Source organism: Arachis ipaensis, chromosome B02 (genome assembly GCF_000816755.2).
Source record: "Arachis ipaensis cultivar K30076 chromosome B02, Araip1.1, whole genome shotgun sequence".
Lineage (NCBI taxonomy): Eukaryota > Viridiplantae > Streptophyta > Magnoliopsida > Fabales > Fabaceae > Arachis > Arachis ipaensis.
In genome coordinates, this window is record NC_029786.2 from 18,346,935 (window position 1) to 18,361,117 (window position 14,183).

General features: G+C 35.9%; 1 protein-coding gene across 3 annotated transcripts; it reads left to right on the plus strand.

The window, feature by feature from the left end:
- LOC107625023 lies at positions 9,661-13,737 on the plus strand. 3 transcript variants are annotated; one of them, XM_021115619.1, is made up of 8 exons: positions 9,932-10,067; positions 10,517-10,598; positions 11,488-11,545; positions 11,691-11,771; positions 11,872-11,907; positions 12,049-12,288; positions 12,388-12,529; positions 12,607-13,737. In XM_021115619.1, the coding sequence occupies exons 3-8, from the start codon at positions 11,507-11,509 to the stop codon at positions 13,095-13,097; spliced, it is 1,029 nt and encodes a 342-aa protein (XP_020971278.1). In that variant the 5' UTR covers positions 9,932-10,067; positions 10,517-10,598; positions 11,488-11,506; the 3' UTR covers positions 13,098-13,737. The 3 variants fall into 3 exon arrangements, with proteins under 3 accessions (XP_016183026.1, XP_016183027.1, XP_020971278.1); XM_016327540.2 differs by lacking the exon at positions 10,517-10,598 and having other exon boundaries at positions 9,661-10,067; XM_016327541.2 differs by lacking the exon at positions 10,517-10,598 and having other exon boundaries at positions 9,661-10,067; positions 12,061-12,288.

The following is a 14,183-nucleotide window of genomic DNA, read 5'->3' on the forward strand; positions in this document are numbered from 1 at the left end:
TTTTGTTAGTTTCGTAATTATATATGTTTTTGGGGTATTTTGGGTAATAAATAAGAAGTTTAGGGATAAAATAGATATTTTATAAAAGAAGCAAGGTCATTTTGGTAATTATATTATATGTAAAAATATTTTAATAAATTATAAAATATGTTGGGGTGAGAATATAAATATTTTAGGAAGCTCAAAGATATAGAATAATTTATAAAGGATTAAGAACAAAGCTTAAGTTAATAAATTTTGGGTAATAAATAAAATTATTATTATTGTTATTAATTTATTAAGATTATTATCAATGTATTTTTGAAATATATTATATATTAGTATTTTATTTAAAATATATTATTTTATTTATGATATACTAAAAAGGTAAACAGAAAACTATCCTAAAAGTTTTAAAAAGACAAATCTAAGTTAAGAACATTTGATACTCTTTTCATAAGACACTTAGGGACGGCGACGGAATAATGTGAAGACATTTTATATTGTGAAATGATAAGAAAAAAAAGAAAGAAAGAAAGAACGAAAAGAAAATGAGTTAAACAAAGATATGGTGGTGAGCCTACCGAGATTTGCTTTCTAGAGATACATCAGTCAATCCAGGGGATGGTCGCACCTGTAAGACAGAAATTGCTTACAGAGGTTATCAATACATACATTGGCTAGAGAGAGCCTCACCTGTAAGTAGGGGTGCACAAGACCCGGTCCGGCCCGAAGACCCGGACCGGACCCGATGACTTCGGGGCTAATTTGGCCCGGCTTCGTTATGGCCCGGTCAGACCCGAGGTTTCAATAGATGGCCCCGGTTATTTATTAAATCGGGTTCGGGTCAAGCTTCGGGTCACCCGGCCCGGCCCGTTGGACCCGTGTAGTTGTTTGCTACTTAATATTTTGTTGTTATTGGTTGGTATGATACTATAAATTATTATTATTATGTTAATCTTGTGTTAGTTGTTAACTTTGTTTTAATTGTCTTTTGAACTTTGAATGTTTAATGTGTAATTGATATAATTATTATTATGAAACTTAAATTATTATTATTAGATTCTAAATTATTATTATGTGAATGTTGCAATGTTATGGAATAATTATTTTTCAAAATTTAGAGGTTCAAAAGATGTAGAATCTAATTTTTGGTGATGTCGTAATAAAGTTGATCAAGACCCGGGTTTCACCCGGTTTAGACCCGGCTTAAGTGTGGCCCGAAAGTAACACGATTTCATCGGGTCTAGGGTCGGGTAAGGGTCTCATAAATAGACCCGGTCATTATTTAGAGTCGGGTTCGGGTCACGGCGAACCCGGCTTCACCCGGCCCCATGTGCACCCCTACCTGTAAGACTGAGGTTGCTTACAGAGGTTATGTCTGCATACATCGGCTCAAGAGAGTCGCACCTGTAAGACAGAGGTTTCTTACAGAGGTTATGGCACTAGAAGCCAAACTCAAACAAAGGTTACTGAGTTAAATCGAAATACAATTCAATGAATAATAGAGAATAAAAGAATTAAAATAATAAAAGAAACTATAGAACCTCTACCACATAGAAATGAATGTATTAATTAAAGGAATCTCTACCATAGGAGAGCAGAGAACAAAGATTAAAAAAATCTAATGAACGCTTGCTACAGTAGAAAAGATGAAAAAGAAGGTATTAATTAAAGGTATCTCTGCAATAGTAAAGTAGAGAGCAAAGAATAAAAAGAAATTGAGTGTTGTTTGGGCCTTAGTGCCAAGTATCTAGTGGGGACGGTGATGCGTAACGCTCGCTTGATACTATAGGGATAGCTCAGTGAGGACGGCATTGTGTAACGCTCACTTGATACTATAGGGATGGCTCGGTGAGGACGGTGTTGCGTAACGCTCACTGGAGACCGAAAGGAAGGTTCCCCCATGAGGACGGCGATGCGTAACGCTCATGGAGGGGACGTTGGCTGAGATAAGGATGGCGGTACGAAATGCTTATCTCAGGACCAGTGTCGGAAATCGGGCAACTAACCAACACATGAGCTCATGGCCTGTATAGGATTAGACATGCATCATACTTGTTTGCGCATATTTGTTTGTGATTGTGTTTTCTATGATTGTATGTGCTTGTGATTGGATTCTATGTTCTGTAATTGCTAAGTTGGCTTATATTTTATTGACTAAGAACATAATGAAACGAACTTAACTTCTAACCCCGACCTTACTAAGAACTCCCCAGTTCTTATCCTCTATTTTCACCCCTTTTTCAGCTACAAGTATGAAGGTTTAGTGTGGAGTTATAGGAGTATAGAAGATTATGTTTACAAGTTGAGTTGTTAGATTTTATTTTCCCCTCATCGTTTATTGTTTTTAGTTTTTAGAGGGGATAGGACTTGTATTTGAGAATCTTAAAATAAGTCTATGTATACAATACTATGTGAATATATATATATCTTTGTGAGTGATTAAAAGTAAAAAACTATTTCGTTTTCTTAATTAAAGTTTCGGTTTGTATTCTCAAAGGTTCAATATTAAATAAAGATAGTATAGAATAAAAAGGTTTAAAGGTAAGTAACGCCTGAGCTTTTGGTATGATCATGAGGTACTAAAGTTTAGGGTATTACAAAATACACCACAATAGCGGGACAGTTCTATAAAAGAGGATTGTCCCAACCCCTCCTCAAGTGCAAAGAACCCGGCGAGACAGACTACATACATCATGAAATCCATGAAGGATGTTGCGGCCACCACATCGGAGGCAAAATCCTAGCCCAGAAAGTTATTCGAGCTAGATACTTCTAGCCTACCATCATCAGATATGCCCTTCAGCTAGTCAAAAGTTGCAGACAATGCCAAATGCACGTGGACCTCCACCAAGCGGCCCCATACTAAGTCAACACGATAACGACAGAATGCCCTTTCAAAATCTTGAAAATCAACGTCGTAGGCCCTTTTTCCCACCGCTCCTGGGTAACTCAAATTCCTTATCATGGCTATTGATTACTACAGTACCAAGTGGATCGAGGCTGAAGCACTGGCCATAATCACGACCACTCAATGTCAAAAATTCTTCTGGAGATAAATCATAACCCAATTCAGGATCCTAAAGATTGTGATCTCTGATAATGGGACCAAGTTTGCTGATAAGCGCTTCAGGAAATTCTTGAAAGGACTCGACATCTCACTGAAGTTCAACTCAGTGGAGCACCCGCAAACCAATGGCCAAGTAGAGGAGGCCAACAAGGTCATCCTGAAAAGGCTCAAGAAAAGGCTAGTCGAAGCCAAAAGACTTTGGGCTGATGAGCTCGGTTCCGTACTCTGGTCATACTGAATGTCAGCCCAGAGCTCTACCATGGTGATCCCCTTCAGGCTAACATACAGCCTAGAAGCCGTTACTCTTGTTGAGATCGGAGAACCCAGCCCTCGGAGGACATGACGAAACAACAAAATGGAATTTCGTAGATGAGGTTAGGAGCATAGCCTACCTATGAGAACTTGCCCTAAAACAAAGGGTAAGCCTGAGGTACAACCAAGACGTCGTAAAACAAGATTTTAAGCAAGAAAATTTGGTCTTACAATGCAACGACATCAGCCTCCCCACCCTGAGAAAAGGGAAACTAACTCCCAACTAGAAGGGACTCTACCGAGTCAAGTCCTTATTCAGGAAGGGAGCCTACAAGTTAGAACAAATTAATAGCACCAAACTGCTAAGATCATGGAACGCCACGAAAAGTCTTGTTGGACCCAGAAAGCAGCGCCAGTGTTCTATTTTACTCCACATTTTAGAAAATGAAGTTGAGTGATAACATACTGCAGCCATCCTTTGGAGACCTAGCGGGATTTTCATGTGAATGAGTACTTGTGTCGGGATCAGTATGGTTACAAATCACACTTGGTGAGAGTCCTCTAACCAAAACTCTAGATGTTTAATACCTTGTGGTTAATTATTTCAGTCCTTATAACTTAATACTTGGCCGACCTTTTTTGAATAAGTTTGGTGCAACTGTCTCTACAATTCATCTTTATGTTAAGTTTCATGTGCAGGACAATTTTGTTGCAACAATTCACAGTGACCACCGTGAAGTTCAGCATTGTTATGACATCAGTCTCAAAATGCCTATATCTAACCGAGCTATAGGTGCACAAATAAATACCGTCCACAACTCACTCGAGCTTCCCTCATTAGTCGAGTTAGATCCCGCGCGCCGAGTTTCAAGACCGACTTACCCTAAACAAGGAATTACAAAAAGTTCCTTTAACCAATGATCCAAACAAGTTCACTTTTGTAGGTTCAACCATACATGGTGACGAAAAGGAGAAACTCGTACGATTTCTCCAACAAAATGCAATCTATTTACTTGGACACCCGCAGATATACCAGGCATTGATCTCTCTGCAATATCTCATAAGCTGGCAATAAACCTGTCAATCCGACCTATAGCATAGAAAAAATGCAATCTTGGAATCGAGAAGAAACAAGCGTCATTGGAAGAGACCAAAAAGCTCATTGATGCAAACTTCATTCGAGAACTCAAATTCACAACATGGTTAGCTAATGTTGTCATGGTAAAAAACATAACGGTAAATGGCACATGTGCGTCGACTTCACCAATCTAAACAAAGCATGTCCTAATGATGCATACCCTTTACCATCCATTGATGCTTTAGTTGATAATTTATCTGGCTTTGGCACTTTAAGTTTTATGGACGCATATTCTGGTTATAACCAGATCCTCATGTATCCATCAGACAAAGATAAAACTACTTTCATAACTGAATACGATAATTTTTGCTATAAAGTTATGCCTTTTGGCCTTAAGAATGTAGGGGCTACTTACCAACGACTCATGGACAAAATATTTGCTAAGCAAATTGGGTGGAATATCGAAGTCTATGTTGATGACATGGTCACAAAAACCAAAGCTGCAAATCTCACGTAAACGACCTTGTGGAGATTTTCGCACAAATCAGAAAGTTCAACATGACACTAAACCCTGAGAAATGTGCCTTTGGTGTTCAAGGAGGTAAATTCCTCGGCTTTATGCTAACAAGCCGAGGTATAGAGGCAAACCCTAAAAAATGCCGAGCTGTTCTAGAAATGCAAAGTTCTCAAATAGTTAAGGAGGTCCAACAATTAATAGGGAGACTTGCTGCTTTATCAAGATTCTTACCTTGTCTAGCTTCCAAATCTTTTCACTTTTTTCAATCACTCAAAAAGAAAAATAACTTCAAATGGCACGATGAATGTGAAACTGCTTTTTCAAATTTAAAAACTATTCTTTCAAAACCTCTCACTTTGCAAACACCTGAACTTGGAGAAGAGATTTATATTTATCTATCCATTACGGACTAGGAAATTAGTTTTGTTCTTGTTATAGAAAGGGACAAGATGCAACAACATATTTACTTCATTAGCAAATCGCTGCAAAATGCGAGCTTCGTTACCCAAAGATAGAAAAGCTCGCTCTCGCCTTAGTATTCTCAGCTAGGCGTTTCCGACCTTATTTCTAGAGCCATACCATCAATGTACGAACTGAGCAACTGCTACGACAAGTGCTCACCAAACCAGAACTAGCTGGGCAATTAATAAAGTGGTCTATCGAATTATCCAAGTTTGATATCAGATATCAATCACGATGATCAATCAAATCACATTACCGTGCCGACTTTTTTGCCAAGTTTACTGTTCCCACCTCCAACGATATGCCCGCGGAATGGACACTATACGTCAATGGCACTTCTAACTCCCAAGGGTGAAGAGCCGAAATTCCTCTTAAAGACACCAATGGAACTGTTTTGGACCATTCTCTACGCTTCTCATTTAAGGCCAGCTATAATCAAGCCGAATATGAAGCACTCATTGTCGGCTTAAGATTGGCCATCGAATTAAATATTTCTGCAATAAAGGTACATTGTAACTCTTTACTGGTAATACAACAAGTAAATCAATCTTTTCAGGTAAAAGATCCTCTCTTAAAAAAATATTTAGATGTTGTCAAAACAATCATATCTCACTTCTCAAAATTTGAAATTCATCATATTCCCAGGGAACATAATCACTGAGCTGCTACTCTCTTACAATCTACTTTAATTACACCAAGCATTCATTTCATTAATACCTGCAACATTTCTAATGAAGATGATTGGCGATTGCCTTATATTCATTATCTGAAAACTGGAAATATTTCTGCTAAAATTAATAATTTGAAAAAATCCAGGAGACAAGCTTCTTCTTTACATTATTAAATAATAACTTGTATAGGAGAGGATATACTCATCCTTTATTAAAGTGTCTAAATAGGTCAGAAGCCAACCTTGCCTTAGCCAAGGTCCATGAAGGAATATGTGGCACGCATATTGGAGCTCGGAGCTTATCATCCAAAATTCTCTGGGATGAATTTTTCTGGCCGAGCTTACAGAAAAATTGTCATCAAAAGGTAAAAATCTGTACAAATTGTCAAAAACATGCTCCAATAATACATGTACCAGCGGAGTTATTGCATCACTCCGAAGTAAGTTGGCCATTCTATTAGTGGAGAATCGACATCCTTGGTCCATTTCCTATTGCCCTAGGACAGGTAAAATTTTTAGTTATGGCTATTGACTATTTTTCCAAGTGGTTTCAGGTGCAACCACTGGCTAAAATCATATCACAACAAATAATTTTCTTTGTTTGGAAGCACATTATATGCAAATTTGGTATACCTCATCATATTTTGAGACGCGTTGCGCAGGGTGTCCCTCTTCCATCGCCATCGTTGCAATAACAGGTTAGTGGTAATTCACGGTTTGATAAATAGAGATTGTTGCTGGTTTGTTTTGGGTACATGTCATAGGGTTTGACATTCATACAAAATGATTCTTTTAATTTGTGGATGCTACTTTTAAGTATATTAACGGGATTGATATATGAGTTGAATTTAATTATTTGTATGATATTAGTTTATTATGCTTTGTTTGAGAGCTGTTGTATGCGTTGATAATCATAGTGGATAAGAGAATTCTAAAATATAGTATAAAAAAATAAATTATTAGTTCGTATGTGTTAATCTGTTCGGATTTAAATTGGGTTCAAATGTGGTTAACGTGAAACCTTCATAGTTGAAGGTGCAAGGGTTGTACCTCGTCCAATGATCTTAGCTACTCAGAATGGTCCTCCCTATTGTTCTGATGTTTACTGCCTTTATCTTCTTCTCGGCCAGAAGTAGGTCTTTCTGTCCTTCGAAGTTGTCGGAGTTCTTCTATTTCAATCTAGCCCGCTTCTTTCTCTTGAAACTCGGTCAGCATTTTTGGCTTCGTCACTGCTATAGTCTCTTGAAATTTTTCAAGGCGAAGTCCACTTTTCAGTGCATGCAGGTGGACCTCTAGATTGAGGTTTGGGATCACCATAGCCACTTTAGTGAATCTCGTCATGTAGTCCTTGAGACTCTCATGTTATCCTTGCCGTGTGGTACTAAGATAGTCCAGGTCGTGCACATAGATCTTCGAAGCTGCGAAGTTATTAACAAATAGGTTGGCCAGCTCATCGAAACTTGATATAGAACGTACAGGTAAACCAAAATATCAGATCAAAGCAACACCATCTAAAAAGTGGAAAAAAATACGATAAAGTATTGGATCAAATGCACCGTTCATGAACATCATCGAATAGAATTTTGTGACATGGATGTTGGGGTCGCCGATTCCCTCATAGGGTTTCAGCATTGTCAGCAGAGTGAAGTTTTTGGCGTTTGAAATCTCATTATCTCTTTTGAAAAAGGGTTGGTTTTTTTTTACTGACGACTTTGGAGTGACTAGCATCGCGACCTTGACTTCTGAGATATGGTCATCATCATCATCATCATCATCGCTATTACCAAAATTTTTCTGTTTCTGGTTTAATAACTCGGTCATCCGCTGAACTTCTGCTCTCAGCGACTCATTGATAACCAATAGTTCGGCCTTAGTAGGAGGAGGAGGAGGTGGATTTTTTTACTCTTTCGCCATTGATTATAACCTACAAAAAAGGGCAGAAAATCGAACAAAGAAGATAACAGTAGAGTTAGATTTAAACTCCTGCCCCTTGGTGAAAGCCAAATGTTCCTACACAGTAATTTGAGTCGAGATATAACTCCTTCTAGTACCAAGGTATAACTCCTTCTTCCGTTTATATGGAGTTTTCTGTGCTAAGAGCACAGACGCCGAGCTAAATTTCAGTCGTTGAGAAACACCAAATGGGGTTAGGATCTGTAAAGAGACTTCAATGCTTAAGTAAAAAAAGTATAAGATGGGATACATGTTATTGAGAATGAATAACGTACCTTTTACATGCTTAGAGTTTTGTATTTATAGACTTGTTATGTTATAGGTGATTATTTCGTAGTTCTAGTATTTTAGTAATCACTTCTGCACGTGTTCAAATGGTTCTGTTATAGCTGAGATTCTCTCTAAATGAAATAGGCATATTTTATTTATTTTATTCAAATTTTAATTTATAGGTAAGTTTTAAGCCGAGTTATAGCTAACGGATCAAATCCATTTTATGAACCTAAACGAACAAAATCCAAAAAGATATATTATTTTGATTTTAAAATTGAGCAAGTTTTATATTATATGCAATCTTAAACTCAATTAATGGGAACGAATTAAAGAAAGTTTTAGGTTCTATCATGAAAATGGAGTGTGACCATGGTCCCCTACATATCTTGGGTACGTGACCATCAACTCAGAATTGAAAACAACTTTTTTTTTTAACTCAGAATTGGAAACAACTTTTTTTTTTTTATTTTACCCACACGCCTACAAAATCAATGGGCTACTTACTAAATACTAATAATAATAAATGTAATATGGGGAATTTTTTTATTTAGATTAAATAAATAAAAAATTTACAAAAAATGCATAAAATCCAACATAATTACATAAATGCATAATACATCACATCTCCAATATTAAGGGTATTGTTAAAAAAGAGTAGATTTTGAATAATCAAATATGTCTAAAATATGTAAGTAAAAATAAGATTGAAAGTGAGTCAAACTAGCTCATGAGTCAGTTTGAGTTCGACTCATTAATAGCTCGATAAACTGAACTCGTGAGTTGGTGAGCCAAATTTGAGCTTGGATTTGAGCTCATAAATTAAATGAGCTGAACTTGAGTTTGGATAAGCTCAGCTCATTAACTCGTGAACTGACTCGATTATATATATAATATTAAAAGTATATATTAAATGCATATAGGATATGTGTATTAATAATTTAATATATATATAATAGTAATATATAATTTTACATATATATTAATGTTCTTAATTATTTAAAGTTTTATAGTCATTTTTTATATATAATTTTGATGTAGGATATAAATAAAAAATTTATAATGGATAGATAGATAATATATTAAATTTATTTTTTTAAATATTTTTAATATATAAATTATAATTTATTAATATAAAATTATAGATTATATTTCTATTATTTGAGCCAACTCGTAAGTTTTTATTTAGTCAAACTTAAGTTTACGAAATAGATTCAATTATTAATGAATCGAAATGTAAACTAAATTTAATTTTCGTGAGCTGAATTTGAGTTTGGTCTAATTTAGCTCAGCTTATTTCGAGTGCTAAATAAAATATAAAAGGTACTCAATTACACAGCACTTCAAAATCTACTCATGACTCTAACTCGTGATTTTTAGGTAAGAACGAGAAAACTATATATTTNCCATGAATAATAATTATGAATTGAAACTTGAAACTCAACAGCGCTACCACTATTATCCTTCGCTTCTCTAATTTTGATTCCAACCCGCCACTGTTTCTCTCAAGATCCCTCATACTCCGTTGGAAAAGTTTCAAACTTTTGAGCTTTGAAGCTGGGGTTTTCTCGCTCCGCTTGTTGGGTTGTCTTCGAGATATGCGCGGAGCTGGCGGCGACGGCGGCGGTGGTGGTGGTGTCGCTGTCAGAGGTGGCAACATCTACTGGGGAAGGAAAGGGGGCACTGATTTTAGAGGAATCGTTGTGATCTTTGCTTGGGTTTCTGTTCCACACAACTTGCTTCGGGAATTCGTTGATTTGTACTCTTCTTTGGGATGGAATTCCCTTGTTTGTTATGCTCATTATCTTTCTGCGTAAGTTTTTCTTTCTAATTTTTAGATTTGTTTGGGTTAATTTGTATTTCTTTTAGGTCAATTTTTTCTGCATTAGCATGTAGTTGTTTGTTATTTAATAACTGATTTGATTATCAAATGGAGTTAATTGAATAAGAAGATGATGAAATTTGTGGGCTTAGTGTTAGATGAGAGGAATAGGTCGTATACCCAAATTAGTTTGAACTTAAAAAATTAGGCTGTTGCATGGTATATCCTTGTCTTGGAGAGTAAAATTGTCAATTGTCAAATAGAATCTTTGCTTTTTAGGAAGTCAGTTGGTTATTAATTCTAGCTAAAGTGGCAATCTCAATTCTAGCTAAAGTTTTTTGGCTTTAGAATCTTGGCATCACTTTGTTCTAGCCTTCTAGCTAATATTCCGGTTTTTGCATCTCTTCTTTTGTGTGATTCTTTATTTTCCTAATTTCCAGTGTTCAAGCAAACAAGCAACGACCTACTTGTGGGTCTTTTTCTGGCCCGTTTAGTGAACTTTATCATGGGATGGCAGCTTTAGTGAGTTGGAACTTGCATTATCATGTTGGCCAAACCATGTTGAAACAAAATGGAACAGAAAAGTTTGGCTTGTATAAGCGCCTTTCATAGAATTAGGTTTTCACCATGATATTGATGAAAAACATTAAGTTCGTAGATAGTTGATGGGAAGTAGATGTGGACCTGTTTTATCAAGTAGAATTAAAATAGATGAAAATTTACCGGTGATAAACTAGAAAAGTTACTCTTATTGTTGCATCAGATACATGTTACAGAGTTCACACATAAAATCAGGAATATGGGTGGGTTGTAGAGGTGTAATTATTCTTGAGTCATTAAATTTTCTCCATAATTTTAGTTACGTATTATAAGACAGCAATAGTTTTAGCTGCAACTCTTTACAGAGGTTTGTGCTCTGCTTTGTTGCATATGCAAATATTTGAGACCTGCCCACATGTACATGTGTCTATATCTTACATGGTTTGGGAAGTTTTTTTGTACAATGAAGTTCAAATAGTTTGACTTCAGACGCAGAAAAGATATGGAACCCAGCTTCACTTCCAGCTATACAGATGTGATTTAGAATGGAAATGTTGCTGTGAGTCTGTGACTGTAAAAAGAATATGTTGAAAGGAGATTAGAGCATAAAATATTAATAATATCTGGTACTCTACTACATATTAAGTAGGCTTGAGTTGTTAGATGTTGTATGATCCTAAATTACTTCTGGCAAAGCACTTTGAGACATGATAAGTGATAGCCAACTACATTACTGTTGAAAGCATACTATCTCGTATTCGCATTTTGTCTCCGATCACTGCCTTATTTGATCTATACTTATTTGGGTTTATTGGATTGGTGTTTGATACTGACAGAAATGTTTATATTACAAATTTCTTCTCTCATGCAGATTCCATGATGAAAATGCCATGTCACTGGCATTTAGTGTTCTTGAGGAGCTTATTGAGGTCTGTTGGAAATTTGAAAACATGGAAATATCTATATATATCCTTTTAAGAAGCTGTGGTCACTAGGCACCATCCTCTTTATCTGTATATCTTGTCTATGTTCTACATTCTTGGATTATGCTAGAAACAATTTTGCATTTTGCAGGAACTGCGGATTAGGCCATGTCCTGTTGTATTTGCTGCGTTTTCTGCTGGGTCAAAAGCCTGTCTGTACAAGGTATTTCAGGTAAGTTTTATTCATCTGATCTATCTTTGGCATATAGAGAATTAATGTATGTCCTATTAAAATAGAGATTCCCATTGTAACAGTTTTCATATAAATGCAGCTTATTGAAGGAGGATGTGAAGCTCGAATCCACATGGTAATCACCTTTTATTTTATTTTTATTTTAGGCTAACTATGAATTTTGCCTTTGTTCACTCCGTGCTTTCATCTTTGATTGATGAAATCTTTTAATGCAGATTTTTTTTAAACTTACTAATTATTAGTTTATTTTGTGAAGCATAACTATCAGTTGCTTAAGAGATGTGTTTCCGGGCACATCTACGATTCTGGCCCGCTAGATGTTACGAGTGATTTCGGCTTCCGCTTCTCTCTACACCCTTCCATTGCAAAAGTGCCCGGACCATCAAAGCTTGCTACCTGGGTAGCGAAATCTGTTGTTTCTGGTTTAGATGCTCTATATATAACTAGGTTGGAAGTCCTAGCTTCTGAACATTGGCAAGCTTTATATTCTTCTGTGGTAAGTGTTGTTAGAAGCCCTAACTAAGTCGAGCAGCCGGTATCTTTAGATATTTCTATTTTAAAATAAATTGGCTTTAATTATCATTTTTGTTTTTAGAAATTTGGTGCCCCGTTTCTCGTTGTATGTTCTGAGAATGATGACCATGTGCGGTACCAAAGCATCTACGACTTTGCCCAACGGCTGTGCAATCTTGGTGGAGATGTCAACCTTTTAAATTTGAGTGGCTCGTCTCACGTAGGTTTGTCTGAGGCCCAATTTCCCCTATGCCATTTCTAATTTGGACCTGTATAACACAAATGCTGTTACTTGTTTCAGGACACTACAAGCAGCATCCGATCCAATATAGGGCTGCTGTGAGCAATTTATTTGAGAAGGCTGCTTCAATATATTCGCAAAAACTGATCCTCGAACGAGAAAGAACTCATATGGAAGGTGCACAAGATGAGATATCCGAGTTAATCTGCGACCTTCAGAAGGTGGCTATCAATTCAAATAAGAGCCTTAGAAGAGTCGCAGTTGGGCCAAGCGACCATTTCTTTATGCCTAGTGCTGCCGGACATTACAATGATAGGGACTCTGGGACTGTGCAAGACGAACAGAAAGAAAAACCTGTTTTTCTGCCCAGCTCTCCAAGCATCAGTGCTCATAGTGTCCTTGGTCAATTTCTTTTTGACGTTTGCGTTCCGAAGAATGTCGAAGGTTGGGATGTTAAATTTTCCGGAACTCCAAACGGAAGGTTGTGTTCTTCAGCTCCTAGGCATTCACCTTTCAGTGGTATTAAACGCATCCGTCGCTCAAGGTTATGAAGTTGTTTCTTGCGTCCGATTGAGGAAATACTGTTATATAAGCTTGACTGAACCATAACCAATTTTCCTAGACATAATTAGAAGATATTATGGAGTTTCGCTACGACAAATGGATCATGCATTTTAAGGGACAATGGAAATTTAATGGTTGAAATGGCTTTGACTATTAATTCCTGGTTACCCTTAGAAACAGAAGGGTGTGTAACCTTGAAAGAAGAGGTTTTGATGGTTCAAATAGTTTGACTCACAAGGTAATTTCATGGGGGTAATCTCAAACTGTAATGTGGCATTTGTAGTTTGAGTTCAAGTTGGTTCCCTATGATAAAAATTTCTGTACATAACTACATATTATTATTATTATTATTATTATTATTATTATTATTATTATTATTATTTATGTAATATATAGTTTTGAGGGAATATAAAGTTATGGTGTAACTTGCATGAGTCTTGGAACTTGCAAATTAACTTGCCTAACAAGGAAAAAACGAAGGTAAGTAAAAGGGATACATATAATTCCCCTTCTGATGTATTGTTTCTATTTGTTAATTTGGCATCCCCTAATCTTACATATGTTAAATATGTGTGGGTTGGGCAGTGATTGTTGAATTGAGATCAATTAATTGTTGAATTGATTCAATTGCTACCCTTAATATTAATCTCTCTTGTAATGATAATTCAAGTTTTCATTTTAATTTTAATGGTTTTCCAGCCTAATAGCTACTCTATTTTATTTGTCACTCATTTATTTTTACTAATCTCTTGATCAATGTATGAATTTAGAAAAATAGAGTATATGTCCATGATTATGATGATTATAATAGTTACAAAATTTTAACAATATTTTAAGGTGGTGTTAAAATTAAAGTTGATTTTTTTTTTATATTTTCGTAATATTTTTTTAAATATTAAAATTATATAAATACAATGCCAAAGGAACATTAGGAAAATGTATAAAAAGTGTTGCAATTTGCGGCTAATTTTTTTGGTAATGGATTCAAGGAGTGTGTTATGCATAGTTATAAAAAATTGGTGTGTTTTTGGTGGAATATAGAGATAATTTTTGTGAGTAAACCATCATTTCTA

What these genes read in the sequence shown, in the direction of transcription:
- LOC107625023 (XM_016327540.2), top strand. Translation starts at nt 9,853, where the DNA reads ATGCGCGGAGCTGGCGGCGACGGCGGCGGTGGTGGTGGTGTCGCTGTC. An exon ending in TTCTTGAGGAGCTTATTGAG is followed by an intron (nt 11,546 to 11,690) that starts GTCTGTTGGAAA and finishes TGCATTTTGCAG; the next exon opens with GAACTGCGGATTAGGCCATG. An exon ending in GTGAAGCTCGAATCCACATG is followed by an intron (nt 11,908 to 12,048) that starts GTAATCACCTTT and finishes TATTTTGTGAAG; the next exon opens with CATAACTATCAGTTGCTTAA.